General features: G+C 51.9%; 1 protein-coding gene across 5 annotated transcripts in view; it reads right to left on the bottom strand.

Annotated features, from left to right (window-relative positions):
• Positions 1–3,149: 3,149 nt before the first annotated feature.
• The window catches only part of SUFU (SUFU negative regulator of hedgehog signaling), a 104,229-nt gene continuing 88,694 nt past the window's right edge, over positions 3,150–18,684 (bottom strand). For 4 of the 5 annotated variants that reach the window (XM_074592208.1, XM_074592207.1, XM_074592206.1 and 1 more), the window contains exons 11-12: positions 13,451–13,519; positions 3,150–10,243 (exon numbers count right to left, since the gene is read on the bottom strand). In XM_074592208.1, the coding sequence (XP_074448309.1) occupies positions 10,154–10,243; positions 13,451–13,519 (159 nt within the window). In that variant the 3' untranslated portion in view covers positions 3,150–10,153. The remainder of the gene's footprint in view (positions 10,244–13,450; positions 13,520–18,684) is intronic. The other variant, XR_012587662.1, reaches the window with a different exon arrangement.

Raw genomic sequence — 18,684 nt, 5'->3', positions numbered from 1 at the left:
GAAGCTGGGTCTCCCCGGTTGCCTTGTCCCTGGACACTCCTGGAGGTTTTTTATTATCTTTTCCCTTTGCTCCTCGCTGCCTGGTACCCCATCTCCTGCGGCAGGAGCATCCCCCGCGCGGGACAGCCTTGCTCGCTGCCCTCCAGAGGGTTATTTGTGGCCGGAGCGTGGAAAGCCTGAGGAAATGTGAATGATGGGGAAGAGCATTAAAAACACTTTTCCCTTTGGAAAAACAAAACCGAACCCGAAGTACGCTTTTGTGGAAAGCTGCGGCGGCAGTGGCTGCTGCCTGAGATGCACCCGCAGCCAGCGCGTCCCTGCCACGGGTGAGCGGTGGGGACCGTGGGGACAGAGCCCGCACTGAGGCCACGCTGGCCATGCTGCCACGCTCCGTCTCGTGCGCTGCTTCAATTAGTGTGAGCGATGAGGTCTCAGGGCCATTTTTTTCTCCTCTGCCCAACAGCAGGACCAGTTGCTCTGGGAGCTCTTTGAAGCTTTTGGGCTCCTAGAAAGGGAGCTGGGGCACGTGTGGGGTTCCCCATGGTGCCTCTCCCACCCCTGCCAGCTCTTGGTGTCCCCCCTGAGATAGTGGTTTGCAGCAGGGTGAGGATGCTCCCCAGCTCCCTGCTGTCCCCGAAGCTCAGCCGTGGGGCAGGGGGTGTTCATCCAGCACGGGGGGGGGCAGCGGGACCAGCCCAGCCTGGCTGCTGCGGGCCCCTCTCCGGTTACGGCTTGGCCATGGGGCCCCCGGGAGCGCGGGGTGTTAATGTGTCAGGTCCTGTGTGACGGGCCGTGCCGGGAGGCTTTCCTCCCCACACAGGGGCTGCCGGCCGGCTGTACCACCAACACCGGCCGGGCGAAACAGCAAGCAGGAGAGAAATGAGGCAAAAAGATGGGGAAAAGAAAAATCCAAAGGGATCTGGTGCACCGATCTCCCATGAGCCCGCATTTCTGGGCGCTGCGTGACACATCCTCATGGTTCAGATGGGCTAAAGCATAGAGAACCCCTCCCTCACATGGCGGCACCATCCCACCGTGGGCTGGGAACATGCCACGGGAAGGGACATGCTGCGGGGTGATGCTATGGGAGGGGGTTGGGCGGTCAGGACTGTCCCTGTGTGCCCAAATCCAGCACAACCAGCACTCGCGCTGGCTCTGCCCTGGGCGGGCAGGGAGCATGGCAGGAGCAGGAGCCCCTTCCCAAGGGGGCTGCCCCCTTGTCCTGTCCTGCCCCACGAGGAGGACTCATCTCCCATACCACCTGCCCTGCAGGCGCATCCTCTTCCCCATCGAGATTCCCGGGTGCTGCCATTCACTTTTGAGACGGGAAACGAGCCCCAGCCTTCCCTCCACACTCCAAAAAAAAAAAAACCCCAACAAAACAAAACCAAGGGAGGAGAGAAATAAACAAACAAATCCCTTCCCTCTCCTGGCTTGGCATCTGCTCGCAGCCCTTCCATTATTAATTAGAGAAGCTGCCGGCGTTATTAGCAACAAACCGCTCCTAATGAAGTTCAGAGCCGCAGATCCAGGAGGGGCTCCCAGACACCGCTTTTCAGAAACCTTAATTAAATTCACCGCCTGAAGGTGCTTTCGGCTGGGGTGGAGGTGGCGCGGGGAGGCTGCCCGGGCCGGGCACGGATGCGCTGCTGGGGGGGCTCAGAGTGAAGGGTGACGGTGGGAGAGGGGCACCCGGCTGCGCCACAGCCCTCAGGGACACCCGGTCCCCTCCGGATTTGGGGCTGAACCGAGGGATTGCCTGGGATGAGCCGTTGTAAAGTGAGGACTGCCCAGCCACTGCAGGGATGGTGAAGGCAGACCATTTAGTTCATTAATTAAATTGACTGAGAGCCAGGGGCAGGGGTGGCCGAGGACTGGTGTGGAGGGCTCCCAGCGCTGCTAAAGCAGCGGGATCCCCAGCCGGTCCCGGCTCCGCCATCCTTGCTGGGATGTCCTGCCGGGGTGGCCCTTCGCTTGCAAATGCTTTGAAGCCCAGGAAGGCAAGGGGCACGGGGTGTCTCGGGCCAGGGGACCAGCTGCCACTGGCCTCTTGTTCCCCCTGTCCCCACCTGGGTAAATAACCTCACTGGGGATCCCAGTTGACCAGCAAGGTTTCCTCTAGTGACATGATGAAACCCAGCCAAGCCACGGCCATGTTCCCTTCGGCACGTCCAGCATGGGTTACTCTGCACCGGCGGCGCTTGGAGATCCCGCTGCTTTGCCTTGGGGCTGGGATGGTTCGTGTCTGGATGTGGCGGCAGGAGGGGTTCTTTGGGAAATGATAGTTTTCCCCCCAGACTTCAAAAGAAAACAAGACCTTGCAGGAACTTTTCCACTGTTTGCTCCCCTTTCAATGCAGGGAAGGCCGAGATAAAACCCTCGAAGAGCAAGTGCAAAACCTGCCCAAAGCTGGATCTCAGCTCCTGTGCATCTTTTCCCTTCCCTGTCACTCTTCCCCTGTGCACAGCGATCTCCCTTCCCCCCCGATATTCCACCCTTCCTCTCTCTGACCTTAAAGGAATTTATTACTGAGGAGTGTAAAAAGATTACTGCAAAATCGTTCTGCGTTACTGGGAAATCATTGCAACATTAGCTCAGTAATATTTTTTCATAAGTGTTTGCTGTGTCTCTTCTCCGACATATTCGGTCTCCACGCGCACATCCACACCCCCGCAGATCCCGAGGAAGCCAAGAGGCGCTTGGCAGAGGACGGGAGCGTGGACCTGACCCGGCCCTCACCCCGGTTCCCTCCCTCCCGCGCTGGCGGACGCAGTTGCCATCCCTTGGCCGACCGGCCGCGTCCTTGGACCCGCGTGCAAGCGCTCCCCATCCCACCTCATCCAAACGGGATGGAAAACCCTGGCTGTCAGGGCGCTCCGGGGTTTCGTCAGCAGATGCTCGCGGAGGATCCTGCACCTGGCATGGCCCCAGAATGGCCATTTTGCTGATTTTTTTGGGGAAAAGGAAGATCCCTTTCTCTCCCATGCTTGCACTTGGGAGGTCTGTGTCAGACACCCCGCTCCACCGGGGCCGGGGGGAGAAGATGCCGACGAGGAACGGCGGAGGGTAAGGGTCTGCCGAGGCAGCCATGGGGTCGAGCGGGAGGCAGGCGGCCCCGGCGAGTCGCCGGCAGAGAAGGACACTGACAATTCTGCAAATACGTTTAATGCACTTAGAATACACGGGAGGAAAAAAACGTTTAGTGATTCACAAAAATATTACAAAAAGTCACGTGCAGGCGAAACACACCCAGCACTGCAATAACAATGTAAGAATTTACATTAGAAACTAATATAAAATATTTAAAAACCTCTGCTAGTTTAGCTTTCCATTTGTTTTTTTGTCTTTTATAAAAAAAAAAAAGGGAGGAGGGGAGGGGGGAGAAAGGCCATCTACAAGGTACTGATACACCGGCTGCAGAAACGCGGGCTCCTTCCAGCCCCGTGAGTAGCGTCCTCGGGCTCCTCGCTCGACACGACCCCACGCACGCAGACCGCACACACTCGCACACGCACACACGCACGGCTGAACCACAGAAAGGTCCAGCTCCAGGCTGCGAGGGCAGCCCCAGTGGGCAGGGTTCGCTGTGGTCCCGGTCACCCCATGTGTCCCCCCCCAGCCCTGGGAAGCTTGCCTTTGCTCCAGGTTTTGCAGAAACCGCCCAGCATACAAAACAAGTGGCGTCCCCAGCGAGCGGCAAAATCTCCATCCCTTTAAAAAAAGGGAAAAGCCGACGTGTCCAACCTGGGCTGGATGGGAGAAGGGTTTTCAATGACTAAACTTGGGTTTGGAGCGTGACCATGGCCAAGCACCGGGACGCCAGAGCTGGATGGATGCAAGGAGCATCCCAGCACAGGGGCCAGGGCATCGGTACCAACCCTCAGCGGGATGCTGTCTGCCTCCACGGGGCTGCAAATGCTGCTTCGGGGAAAGCCAAAAGCCGAGAACAAAAGGGCCTGGAGCCCCCAGCCCAAGATCAGTCACTGCTGGGATGACTCGGACACTCACACCCGCCTCCCCTTCCTCTGCCCCCCTGGGCTTCGCAGCCCGCTTGCTGCCACAGGAACAGCCAACACCGCAAAGTCCTTCTGCGTTTCTGTGCCCATCCTGCCCGCAGCATTGTCGGCACATGCCGTGTTTATGTAGGACCTACCGCACACGGTGACAGCTCGGTCCCTCCCACCCTCGCCGCTCGTGCAGCAGAGGGTTTCCGGAGCCGCACTTTCGCTGCAGTTGGGCCCCAGGGAAAGGAACAAAGGAGCCATTTTCATCTCCAGCCTCGCCGGGAGCGGAGGGAGAGGGCGAGAGAAAAGAGCAGTGTTTGCAAAACACAACAATCGGCAGGAAATTTTCCTCCGGCTTTTCGAGGTTGGGTGTTTTTTTTTTCTCTCTCTCTCTCTCTTCCTCTTTTAAAAGAGGGGAGATGCAGCATCAGGACAGTTTAAAAACAACCAGGCACCAGCCAGCCACATCTGCCACGTGCAGCCCTTTCTGGGCTGATCTTCCTCTCCCGCTATCAGGGCCCTACGAGCCGAATGGTGAACGATGGCGTGGTCTTTCAGCGAGGGAAAGGGAAGGGGCTGCCTTCACGGCTGACTAGAAATGATGTTTCTGAACTGATGTGCCGCTTATGATGATTTTATGGTCTGTCAGCAATTTTAGGGGGAACAGAATCACAGTAGAAATGAAGAGGTGGTGAAGCACGATACACGACAGGTTCACTGCCTGAGAGAGACAGGTCGACACAGGGCCAGGTTTAAAACACATCTGCAACCTCGGGCTTATTCTCCATTTGAAATTTTGGACTCATGTCGAACACAAGGCTTGGTTGTTGTTTTTTTTTTAAATAAAAGAGAACAAGCAAACACTGCACAACAGAAAAAAAAAAGTTATAAAAATAGTATGTTGCTACCATGCTCGTTAAAAACTGCCATGGTCCCAGAGACCTAAATCCAGCTTTAAAATCTTGGGAGGTGAACCCCACCGGCAAACGCGCATTTCGAGATTGTTGTGGATACAGTTTGGCAGCTGCGCAGGCTGGTGTTTATCCATAGGGAGAGATGCACAGAAAGGGATTCCTGGTTGCTCGACAATTCATCTGCCCTTGCAGCTTCACCCACAGGGAGAATTAAGGCACAATATATACTCTGAACAGAAGGCAGTCACGCAGAGGACCAAGTCCCCGGGAGGTGGGAGGGCTCTCGTGGTGCTGGGCTCCCTCCTCCCCTGGCAGTGATGGCGCAGGGGACGAAGCCCAAGACTTCATACAGCGGAGCCACAGGGTGCACAGCCGTGCCCTGGGATAGGGGAAAATAGGACACGTGGGTCTAACGGTTTCCTCTGGCCTGAAGATCTGCAGATCTCATCTCCCCACCTGACATGACACTGCCTTGCCCCGGCCAGATACAAGCCAGCAAAGCAGGTCATGGACTCTGGATGCCCAGCCAGGAGGAGGAAGCAGTCATCAGGACAGATAAGCAGCCGAGCAGCCAAGATCCCATGCTGACTTGTCGTCTAACCCAGCGTCCTGCGAAGCATGCGGTCAGCCAAACATTTTCCAGTGAAGCATCTGAGAAAGATTTTTCGTGAGGAGCTGGGGGGACATTTGACAAAGGGAACGGATGGTGGGTGAGCAATAAAGCCGGCTCAGTGACCAGCCTGGAGGTTCTCACGAGGGGCAGCGGAGCACGAGCACCACTCCCCACTAATTAAAATAACAAATGAGACTGAAGCAGCCACATTGCCACTCCCCATCTTTGACTCAACCTCAGATGCAGCTAACACAGCCATTTGCAGACTCCACCATCAGTGGCCAGCGCGCGAACACGCAGTGGGATGTGCGTGGCCAGCCGCTCACAGGCCAGTGGGTCCTAGCATGGAAAGGAGGACTTGCCTGCAGCAACTCCATGCTGTTCCAACGCCCTGGTGATTCTCGCTTTGGTTTCTAGCTTCCCTGCACCCATGTTCGCTCCCCTTGCAGCGCCGGAGATGCGTAAGGGCTGCGTCGCCTTGAACAAGCCCGAGTGGGTGCAGGAGGGAGGCTGCTGACCTGCTCTCTCACCGCGCAACCTCTCCCCAGCAATCTGCCCCCTTCAAGCCAAGCATCGCTTTCAACTGTTGTTTTTTTTTTTTTTTTTTTTTTAAAAAAAAAGCTACATCCCCTAAATATTTCTACTGGTCGCAGATGAAAAACAACACAACCCCCACTTCTTCAAAGACCATTTGATGACCCGATGGTGTCATTTCAAAAGCCATCCAAAAGCAACTGCATATTTGAAGTGAAGAGCTTAAGAATATCATTTCAAATCACTGCTGGCAAATCTATGTACAGTAAAACCAATATATCACCATCCTCAAAGACATTATACACAGCAGGCACCACCTATCTAAGCCACTGAAAATATCACTGTAGGTCACACCAGCTACAAGACTGACTGCTCTGCTCGGATCGCATCCCACATACTTTAATATTGAAACTATACATTCCTTTCTCCTGTTTTTAATCATGAGTTGAGAGGGAGAGTAGTCCTGGGTTTGGGACTCCTCTTGTTTCAGAATTGCTGTCATGTGTTGGATTTTCATGGCATTGTGGGTCTGCCATAAGGCTCTTCATCTCTGGAAATATCCCTATCAGCCTGCATTTCTCCAGGAGGGAGAAAACCCATACTTGCTGCTTCTAAACTGCATTCATTTCCATCCAGATAACTATCTTTAGCCAACACAAGCCTCACGGGTTTTGGTTTCATACAATCCTGCTGCAAACCTTCTACACCGTCTAGAAAAAATCAGCACCAGTGGACCCACCGTCTCAGCAGGCTTGGTCTAGAAAAATACCATGGCGTTTATTACTACTGATGCATTTCCCTTTTTCAAACTACTTGCTCACTAAAACACAAAGGTTTCTTTTCCATTTCCTACACACGCAGGCATGTCCTCTTTCCCCATGATGAAAACATCCAAACTCGAGATCTCATTTACTTGCCAGTGAATAAGCCTTTGGCATGGTTGCAAACTCAATGTGAATCAGGGGAGGGGAGGTCCTGCGGGTGCGCAGCTCTTCACGACACTGAGTAACATGCAACTTTCTTATTCTTAGATAACTGTTGAGAGGCAGCGACACGACCTTGGAGCTTAAGGGCTGACTTTCACCAGTTTCTCCCTGTTGGTCTAACAATAAGACAGAGATTTCTATTTTAGCAGTTATTTTCCCCCTCAACTAAATAGGAAGATTTCATTTCCTTCCCTTCAAACCTTCCCCTCAATTGTTATCTGGCTACCAGCAAAGATCTGTGAGAAAGTGTCTCAGAAATAGAGATTTCTGGCATGCCACCTGTTCATAACTCAAATACACAGAACTATATATAAATACATGACACGGAACAAAAATACACACACACAAGGAATACTGGGTGGATTTTCAAATGCATTCAGCTTGCTCCCTCTGAAGTCAATGAAAACCCAACCCAGAGCGTCTGATGAGAGTAAATACGGTGAGGAAAACATACACATAAGAAAGGCAGAACTGGAGCACAAGCCAGCTCGGAGGAGGTGCTTTTCCTGCGTACAGCACTGCATCCCCGCTGCGAAGGCTCACGGAGTTCATGGGGCAGGAGGTCCTAAGCTTTCCAGATGTGTGTCAGAGCCCAGAGAGGGTCTGATGGACTTCTCTCTGCCCCGTGCTGATCTCTGCAGGAACAGCAACAATTGACCTTCCAAATGTCCCTTCTCCACTAAGATGTGGATTTTAAGCTCCTTTTAATGAGAGCTAGCATCTGGAAACAAGGAAGAGCAGCCAGCATCGTGGCAACGGGCCAGCTCTGCTGCAGGCACCCTCAGCAAGCTCGTACAAGAGCAGTCCATGGGCTACTGTTGGCGGATGGCTTTGGGACAAAACTGTAGTCGCTGCCCTTGCCTTTCTCCCGACTGCCACAATCGTCTGTTTGTTCATTATCTTGCGGTGGGACACTTGGGCACGTCATTTTTGAAGCAGGACTGGTTCATTTTCATGCCGCTTTCTCGCCCACGCTGTCCCCTGCATATACATCTACCGTGCAGAAGGGATGCTTAGTGCTAACCAGGACAATGAAAACTGGCCAAGAGATCCCACGGATGAATGCAGTCTGCCACAGCACAGAAATCACTCTGGCTGGCACACGCAGATATCTGAAAGTTTGTTCTTTCACAGCAGGATTTTAAGATGATCCTCTGAGTTCAGACAAAATGACAAACTCATTTACATGTAAATTGCTTTCGTAGCTTTGCAGAAAGGAAGGTTCTGCCGAGCAGTGTTGGACCCTGCATTTGGCCTGCCTTAAATTATAATATAACAACAATTATAATAATACAAATACTACTTTGTACACAAAGCACGCCCTCCCCTGCAAACCCTGGCATGCTTCGGTAGGTCCTACAGCCCTCTAGTCAATAATCACCCTCTCTGCACAGAGAGACATTGAGTGACTTGCCTGAGGCCACAGAGGAATTCTGTAGCAAGTCCAAGGAAAGCTTTGTGGCTCCTAGCTCTGCTTCTTGACCAACATTAACCAGCCTCAAATATATGCAAAAAAAGATCAAAGCTGGCTGTGCCAGGAAGAAATTAAATCAGAAAACAAACAGAAAACCAACCCTGGGGTACTGCGAGGCCTCCCGGACTTTGCTGTTTGATCAGGGGAGTTAAGCGTTAAAAGCTTTTGTTATACTTGTATTACGATCACACAGCAATTGCACATGTATCACCGAGTTAGCTTGTAGGCAGAAAGGGGTGGAAGGAAAACTGCATCTCCCCTGACAAGGAGTGAAGAGTTGTCACCACAAGACAATGGGCAGAGGAAGGCTGGGGAATACGCATCAGAAACAACCTGCAACAGCAGCAGGAGGTAAAGCCTGCGGTGGTTTGCTGCAGCATATCCACAGGGGCCAGCATCTCGATGCAGAGACACAACCTGACCCCGCAGAGCCCATCTCCTCTGCACACCACGTTTGCTCCAAGGAGGAAGCCACAAGGATTTAGACAGAGAGGGTCTTTTCAAACTGATTTTGATGCTTTACAGTTCAAATCTATCTGAAAGGAGGGATGTCAGCACCAACGAGAGCCACCACAGCGAGGGTAAAGGGGAAAACGGAGCTGCACTAGGGCACAACCCTGCTGGACCAGGGAGAACAGTTAGCTTTATTGAGGCTGAATCTCCTCTCTGCTATGCCAGGGCAGTGGAGATCTCCATTTCATATGCTTTCAAGCAGCCCCCTGGATCCTGCAGAGCTGCTGAAGTTGTCCCTGTGAACAAATGGTCCTTTCTAGCTTCTCAAATTCTGTACAATAGCAAGGAAAAAATACTTGACAGTATCTCTTTAAAGATAAACACACTGTAAACAGGAGATCTCCCCCGCCCCGGTAGCTTTCTTCCTTCTGCTTGTGCAAAACCAGAGGTTGCGACCTTCCCTGGGGTTCAGGCACAAGGACAGGATGCGCGAGAATAAAGTTGCCTCTGTTTGCAGCGATACCATAGCTAATAGCACCAAGACCAACACTTAAAACATGCCTAATTTGAGGGCAGGGAGGATCTGGGTTTGTTTTTCTTGACTGAACTAGAAAGTTCATCTTTAAATCTGTTCAGCTTCAAGCATGTGAGCTTTTGGCCTCCTTTAAACAGGGGAAATACCATTCCGTTTCTGAAAAGAAAAAAAAAATAGCACATGGAAGAACAGTTCTGCAGTCAGTAAAAGTTTGGCTAACAAAAGGACTCCAGAGTCACGTAAAGAACATTTAATCCATGGATTATAGGCTCGCACCTGGCAGAAATGCATGTGTAAATACAGGCGTGCAGAGTGTCTACACCCTGGGCTAAGGCAGAGGGGAGTTCTGTAGCTAGGAGAGAGAAAGGATTCTTACTACTAATTTTCATAGTTAAATATTTCTCACTCACACTCACACATACGCAGGCTGTTCCCAGAGAGCTCAGCCTTGGGAAGGATAAAGGAAAGGGCTCAGTTCGGTCTGGGCTGGTGCTGAGTAGCTCCTCTTCTGTTTGCAGTGGTTGTGCAGCAAACTCTTTTCTTTGCAGGCAGAGTTTTTACTGCATTAATTATCCTGTGAGTCACTGGGTAATGGACAGTAACTTGGCTCTCCCAGTTGTTAGAAGGGTGTAATTCAGCTCTAATGCAGCGGGTTGTCGAACACAGCATCTGGCAAGATGGAAACTTTCAGTTTCTTTTCAGGCCAGCTGTACTCCTTTGGAAGTTTAAACTGTAAGACAGTAAAGAGAACCAGTTAATGTATATCACTGCAACCTGCACAGAAAAACCAAAATCGTTGCAAAGGCAGGCAGCCCCATGTTATTATTATTTTTTAAAACAAGAGGCCACTAAGAAAACATTTCCCCATCAGTATGTTTTGGACAGCAGTGGACGTTAGATAATGTGGCCTGTGCCTCAGCTGCCAAAGTAAAGTTCTGAGATTTCAGCCCAAGCACTGTTTATTTCATCAGATGGATTCTGGAGGGTTTCTGCCCCCAACACCATTTCCCCTCCCCGACCTCTCTGAAAATTCGCAGCACAAGTATTTCCCCTCCTACCTGACCACGTCCCTTTCCTTTCATCTACCCCAGCCCCCATAGCCCCCCATTTGCTTTTAAGGGAGACTTATGGCAGCTTTCAAACTCTTGCTTGTACAGGGTGGGAAGTAAGTGAGCTAGCATGGCTCTGCCCGGTGACGGGCTTGCACATGGCCATCACCTCTGGGACGGCAAACTGTGCCACCCTGGCTGGGGGCAGCCAGCATGCCCGAACAGCATTTCTGCTCCAGCCCTACCCATCTCTGGTACAAAGGCTTCGCAGAGCGCCTGTACAATGCTTCATATTCACACAGGCACTGGGCTGCTCAGGCTGTTTTGCAAACATGGATTGAAGCAGAGGGAACAGAGATTTTTTTGCCCCAGTCTGGTTTACACAGCTCTGTCTCTGGCCAATGTTTCCCAAACAAGGCAAGTGCACTGGTCCCGTCCTGACGTTGCTCCAGGGCACCCCGCCTTAGGCTGGGAAGTCACCCCAACATCTCCGATCCCAACCATGACTGTGTGGGGACAGAGGACCAAGGAAGCTTACCACCAACCCTTCTCACAATCGCCTTTGGCCAGGGCCCATGTGTCACACAGAGCTCTCAAAAACAGCTCTGGGGGTGTGTGTGGAAGGTGGGGGGTGGAATCTCTTAGGCTACAGATCTGCCCCAGTGCTGGATGGCAACCAGTTCTGGACAAGCATTTCACGCAGCCCCAGTGCCCAGACTGAGGGTCCAAAACCCATGGGGGACAGCTCTGGAACCCAGTTCGCAGGATGACTTTGTTTTCAAAACTCTGCTGCACCCACAATGTAGCACTGCCTGACACCCAGATGGGACTCCGAGGGAGAAATCTCACTGTGATCCACCACCACCAGTAACAATTCAGAAGGGTTACAGATACAGTGGTCCTCTCCTAGGAGAGTCCTCAGACCAAGGCCAGCAGTGCTGTAAGCTTCCAGGGGCTACGTGAATTAGAGAGTTGTTGCAAGGGGACAGTGACCTGCGAATCATCCGTCTTTATCCAATTACTTGTCTTTTTTCCCGTAAGCACCCTGTTTCTGAAGGACATTAACACATGCTCAGTGGCAGGTTCCTGCTAAAGGAGAGCCCCTTCAGCTGCCTGCTCTACAGCCAGGGCAGCTCTAACATGAATTTGGTTCTGACCTTGCTCCATGTGCAGCTGTGGATAAGGGTAACCTGCAGTTGGTAATCATTGACCTTGGTACGTCGGGCTGGTGGTCCAGGGTCTGACCCATGATCTGGGGGCATGGCAGAAGGATCCTTCAGGATAGCGGCTACCCTAAACTCCCACTCTTTCTCCTCCAGAAAACATAAACAGCCCAAGCCCCACTTATGGTTGTTTTTTTTTAAACTCAAGCCCTGTGTAGAGCCTGTACCATATAATCTAGTGGCCCTACACTGCCCAGGGGATTCTTCTGAGTTCAATGTCTAGGGTATGTGAAAAACATGTTGATGATACTCAGACAGATGATTTCACTTAATTTCACTTAACACAGGTGGCTCTTTATGCAGCAAAGGAAAGAGTTTCCTTGCAGAGCTTCGCTCTACCACACGAATATCATCAGCAACAGCCAGTGCTGCTGAGGAACGCCTTCAGTTGGCCGAAACTGGGATCCTGCAAGTTACAAATCCTTGGAGGAATCTGTATGCTGAAAGATCACATTTCATCTCAAGTATTTTCCTTTTTATAAACAGGAATGGTTCCAAAGCAATCCTCTTGGAGAAGTCATCCTTTGCATTTGTTTGTTTTTCACTTTTTAATTTAGCAAAGTCACAGTAACTCGGAACCGAGTGCCTGGCTGCTGTGCCAGGAGCTGCCATGCCCATTGCCTCTGCCTCTCAGCGGAGGGTGAAGGCACATGAGCCGCCCAAAGCCTTAACTAAAGGGCCTTCAAACCAAAGTGCTCCTGGGCTTCCATGTCACTAGCAAAAATGAGCTTTGGATTAGATTTAACTGGCTAAAAGCTGGCCTGGAAGTCACTGCACAGCCAGCAGTGTGCTCCCCTCACTCACACAGTGAAGAACACCCTGGCATTAGATCAACTCTGGATTAAACAATTAGAGCCCTGAGATTTTCCTGGGGGGAGGGGAGCAGGGCCAGGGATGGGAGGGCTGCTCTACAAGCCAAGGAAAGTTTCTTTAGAGTCTGCAGGGAGCTGTAAAAAATGGGATTAAAAATATTACATGTCATTTCTACCACTGCTCTTTGAAGTCAAGCAGAATATTTATATGGCATGCATGGGAGACACGGTGTTAAATGTTCCCCAGGAAGAGATCACATGGCAGGGGGAAGTTTAGCACCACACAGCAAAGCTTTATAAAGCTCCCTTGGCTGCTGCTATAACGCTTCCAGGATGGTGATGGTCCTCTGCATGCTGTGCAGGGGCAGCAGGTGAAGGCCAAGTATCAGATGTGAAAAAGCTCCCATCTGCTCCCCTAACCCAAAAAAGGAGGCACCTACAACAGATTGTTCAGCAATAAATGTGCTGCCACCGCTTTCAGCCTTTCTGAAAGTGGGGAAGGTGATGTGCCCAGCACTGCTGCCGAGGACACTATGCATAGCACGGAGGAAACCCCACCACCTGGCCCAGGGGTTGCACCACTTTGATTTGGGGCGCTCAGATATCATGTTGGGAAAGATACTGGTGGAAAGGAAATGCAAAGCCTCCCTTACTATCCATCCCTGCCCTGTATTTCTTGCAATCCCTTCTCTCAGTGCCTTAGCTCACAGCAGATGTGAAGGTTTAGCAAGGCCTCAAGTCTACGGGGCAGGGCTGCAGCCTGCGAGCTGAGGGGAGGATCAAAGGCAAGCTGCTGGATGGGCTGAGCTCTCTGGGACAGTACATGGGAGATACGGGAATGACGCAGCCTTACTTCCTCTGGAGAATTCAGATCTTCTAAATCTTCCAGCATTCTCTCTACGAACTCTTCGGTCAATAGGATCTGCAAAGGAAATACAGTAGTTTACGCCTTTACACTCCTAGTTTTAGCTAATTGCCAAGAGACAGAAGGACTTCTGCAGAGAGCAGACTGTACCAGCTCACTCCTTCCCCCATGTCACACATGTCCTTCTTTCCCGCAATACAAAGGTTTGAGGGCAAGGAGCTCCTAACTTCGCCTCCCACCCCAACCACTGCAAAAAAATGTTAAAATTATACAGCAATCTTTTTTGACCCTCAATTATCTTCCTCAGTCTAAAATTAGAGGCTTGGCTTTAGACAGACAGAGTGGGGATGGAAGGAAGAAAAGGGGTCAAGATAACAACTGTTGGAGAGACAGTGGGAGACAGAGCCGCTTTCATCTGATCCATTGAAGTTAAGCTCACAGTTTAATCAGGAAAGAGCAGCACGGGGAGAGCCTGAGACCCGCACAGAGCTGGTGCTGTGGGCACAGGGAGGGCCCTGACCCGAGTGCAGGACACCATTCAGATGAAGCAGATGCTGGGTACGAGAGGTGCTCCCAGAGGTGCCCGTGCAAGGCACCTCCACATTGTATCGCACATGCCCATCTAACCTGCCTGTGCTGGGAAAGCTTTTGGATCATCTCAAGGCCAGGCTGGCAAGCACAGAGCAGCCCAGGAAAGTGGCTGCTGACCGGTCAAAATTCCCAGCTGAAGACCACAACCTCAGCTCCGTGGAACACCGCAAGTCACACAAACCAGAGACTCTGGGGGAGAAAGCAGCCCTGGGAATTCAAGGGGAGGAACTGCCACCCTCTTTAAAAAAGCATGCGATAGCCAAAAGCAAACATGTCCTGCCTCTCTTCACAACAGCCGTAAAGGCCAGAGCTCCAGGCAGGCCAGCTGGCTTGGCACAGGAGCAGACACGGCAGTGCGGGACCAGGCAAACATCCCCGCGCGGTGAGGGGGCGTTGGAGCGGCATTCCTGGGAGTTAGGTTGCAGCAGTATCCAGTGGATTATTCCCATTTCAGCCTACAGGTTTGTTTCTTCCCCCCTGCTCCTCCTTTCCTTCCTTCGCTCCACCCTTTCCTCTGTCTATGGCGTTGCTTTCCATCCTGAAGCAACCACCATACCCATGGCCCCTTTCTCACCCTTCTCTTTCCCTGTTCTGCCCAGCCATGAGGCTCCATGCTCATTTCCAGAGAAGGGACCGCTCCAGCACCAGACACTGATGGAGCTAAGTGTCCAGCCCCACTGCTCTCTGCTTATCTCCAGCTCCCATCTGGAACAGGGGCAGCCAGGCTGTCCCACCTCTGTGCAGGAAGCCACCTCCCATGCCCGCTGGCTCCTTGGTGCCAGTAACATCAGTGGGGACCAAGTGACTGCCAGGATGCCACAGGCTGTTTAGCAAGTGGAAGCCTCTGGGCTCCATTTTGGTAACACACAAGCAGGGCTATTGCACAGAAAGAGATAGGGAAGACTCTGGTCTCCCTTTCTTCCTTCAGTTGGCAAGAGAAGAGATCTGAAACTACCAAATCCAGATCTGAGAGCTACCAGGTGTCTGCAGTTCTCTCTCCTTCAACCTTGCCACCCTGCTGCCATTGCACGCAGATTTCCCAGGGGATGAGGGAACTGCAACCGCCCCTCTCCACCCTGTTCCCCTCTTCGCTTAGCTTCAACCTGCAGCTGGCTCCAGGCCAGGGTTTATGACCGAGCTGCTCAGCATGGATGCAGGCACCTCCATCAGGCCCCTCCGATCATACCTCGAGCCTGAAAAAACCCTGCTTCAGCTAGGAGCCAGGAGCTTGCTGCTTTGGACAGGACTCTGCAACCTGGCACCAATCCGCAGACTGGCAGGCTGAGAAACATTGCACTGAAACACGCAGTACCACCGCAAACTACTGCAGTCTCCTTGCAGGAGCTGGTAACTGTTCTGCCTGTTGAAGTGGAGACACTCGTTTGTTGGCTGTTTGCGGGAGGAGGAAGCCGTCTGTCCATGTCGGAGGCAGGAGGGCAACCCGATCACTCAGCTCAGAAGGAAGAGCTGGGTGGGGAGCTGGGGCTCTGCACAGAGCAGATCGGTTTCTGCGGAGGTGCAGCCTGCAGTGGGGTGAGGGAATGAAAACAATTTGGCAGACATCAAAATCTACAGAGCAGCCGGAAAAAGGAGGAGGAATTGGTATTCACAGCGATCAGGCAGGGAGGAAATGAATATTCAGCCATCCACGGATGAGCAAAAATGCCAGAGGTTGGGATGGGTGAGAGAGCAGGAATGAGGAGCCGCAGCTTTGGCAGGGGGACGAGAAGACAAGCGCAGCAGGAAGACCCCTGGGCGCTCCCAAGGTGCCAGAGGCAGGACAGAAATGGGAACCACGTGTGTTGTGAGCCAGCCAGCTGCTCTAAGGCTGGAGGAAAACAAGACAGACTATGCAGGGGTAAACAGCAAAGGGTGGAGAGAGTGATGGGGGGAACAGGTCAGGTCCCAGCTAAGCCACAGACCCCCCAGAGGAGGGACAAACCTATGTGGAGCACTGTGGCTAGGATTGACCTGGGGTGCAACCCCCTGAGATGGCTGAGCCCATCTGCAGCTCACTGTCCCCTCTCAGTGAGTTTTGGTAATCCAGATGAAAAAAACCCCAAATTCCACTGATTTCGTGAGCCGAACTGGCTCCCTAAAGGGTCTGACAAGTGGAGTGGGACAGGAGCCCACAGCTCAGCTGGCTCGTGGATGGCGTTTGTGGGATCAAAGCAATGGCAGCCTGCTCTATGCAGCGCGCTGAGAAAAGATCGCAGCACCGTTCTGCAAGCCCTGCATAGACAGTTAACTTTGGTGGAGGGCAGGCGTCACAGGCTGCAATGACAAACTGCTGCAGTGACATTCACGCAGTGTATCACTCAGAACCCATCCTTAACAGCCCAAGTCAGAAAAAACCCACCCTAAACCCTACTACCCCACGCTACTGGGGAGACCTGCTCTCCTTCCTGTAGAAGAAGGGAGGCTCCAAAGCGCGGGTGTAAGCAAACAGACAAGCAGCCATGTCCCTCGGCACAGGAACCCAGCATTTGAGCTCTCCTGAGGATGCAGGGGGAAGACGTGTCCACAGCACACCCCTGCTGAAGACGGGTTTGAAGCAAGAACTGTCATCCTGGATTTGCATCCAGACAAGATTTCTCCTCTTAGAAGTAGCCCAATCAAAACGTCCCAAGATCAGGCTGCCACCCCGACCTGCGATCAGCAAAACCACCTTCGTGCTGGTGAGTGAGTCTTTGCTCCTTCGGAAAAGGATGAGGATAAATCCAATCCCATCTCAGCTTCCCTCACTCGCAATATTTCAGGTTTCCAGTTCTTGTAGCACGCCTGCTCCTGCACAGTATGATACCCCATTACATTAACACACACACGTTATGTGTGCATGATATTAAAGGTGACATTCCCAGCAAATAAACATGACAGACTGCCATTGCTCTAGGCACCTAATTTAATTTCCTCTGGGATTTAAACCTTAGAAGCTCAAATTAAACAAATAGGCCCCGTTCACTTTATATTTCAGACCTGAATCTAGAGTTTTCCTCCGATGCTGTTAACTGATCTTATCAACAGGACACTGCACAGAGATCACAATGGTGAAGCAGCTTATTCCCTTCCCAAAGGAAAACAGAGCCCCACTGTTGTGCTGCAGCCATGGGAAAAGCCGATGCAATCTGGAGGGCAAACGAAGCCGTCCCATGTGCACTGAACAGGCCTTTTCTCCCATGAAATCTCTTGGCTGGTGTTGAGGAAGCAAAGGAGCTCTGCAGAGCGGCGGCGGGCATCCCGGGTGCCGCAGTGGCTGGGTGCTCGCAGCACCGTGTTTTCACAGCTCTGTGCAAACACTCTGTCCGGCCCAGCCTGCCGAAGCTGGTTACAGGGTGTAGCTCAGCCTTTGTGATGGCTGTTTGCAGTATGAACAGGGAATGGCCTCACCAGCCAGCCGCAGGTATCTGAAACATCTCCTTTGGTGCTGCATGGTCCTGCTTGGACCAGGATCTCCCCGACCTGACCCAGAGAGGCCCAGACACGTGCTATCCCAATTGCTAGCGGATCTAGATTCCATTTTCTGTGTTCTTTGTGGCTGTTAGTCATGCTGCAGATGCTTGGAAGACAATGACTAGCCAAAAGATAAGTCCCCGTTTTCTATCACGTGTACCTACCGCACAACCGAGGTCCGAAGTTTGGGTTCTCGCTACTTCACTAACAGCTGCATGTGTCCAGACATGTTACAAAATACCAGACTAGGCTGTCTTATTCAGGTGGATGTGTTCAGGGAACACACGGGCTGCGTGCATGATGTCTCCCTCTCGTGGCAAGCCTCACCTGAGCTTGCTGGAACCTACTTCTTACCTACAGGGCTTACCTACGGGTCAAATGAAGGAGCTTGTGTTGAAGCTTTTCAGTGTGGAAACTTTCATACCAGCAGATAGTTGAGAAACCTGTATCATGACTTGTTACGGGTACGTGGCTGCAAGTGTATGAAAACAGGCGAGATCTACAATGTACACAAGGTCATGGGGCTCCAGATGAGTTGGGCTGACTTTGAAAGCAACTGCTGCTTAGTAAAACATTAAAGACTATAGTTGTCTTACAGGTACCACCCCAGAGTTAACACCCCATCCCTCACTATAGGGTTCAACCCTACCATGAGGGCTTGAAGTTCTCAGCTCAGGAAAGGCTGGCTGGGGCCAGAGGTCACACCGATGTTGCAAGCCTGGCACAGCTGGCAAGTCTTTGACCAAGGAAGACCCTCAGAAGCTGAGCTAGGAATTGAGCTGCAGCTCTGTCCTACTTCAGGAAACACACTTTGTCCAGGGCAAGACACAATCAATTGGCCCTAGGACAACTAAGCAGCGGTGCTTTTACTGATAATACCCAATTTTCATGCCTACCTAGAAACAAACCAAACAACCCCACACTTTGCCCTAGTGCTTTGTTTGCATTAAACACTGCCACTTGCTTTTCTAGCAGGTTTGTCAAAGAAAGAAAACCATGTTTTATTAGTTCTGGACTTAGTACAGAGCTGGCTTGTACAGCTCAGCCAGAGAAGGTGGGGACGCCTTGCAATAAACCCCTATGAAACCATACCAACCCTTCTAAGAAACTGTTCATCCATCCAGGTGCTATGCCTGGAATGGGTGGAGCAGTTGTGCCCTAAGCCACATGTCATCTGTTAC

The sequence above is a fragment of the Larus michahellis genome, chromosome 6 (genome assembly GCF_964199755.1).
Source record: "Larus michahellis chromosome 6, bLarMic1.1, whole genome shotgun sequence".
Lineage (NCBI taxonomy): Eukaryota > Metazoa > Chordata > Aves > Charadriiformes > Laridae > Larus > Larus michahellis.
The sequence above is the reverse complement of the archived record's forward strand: the minus strand, read 5'-3'. Positions and strand labels throughout refer to the sequence as shown.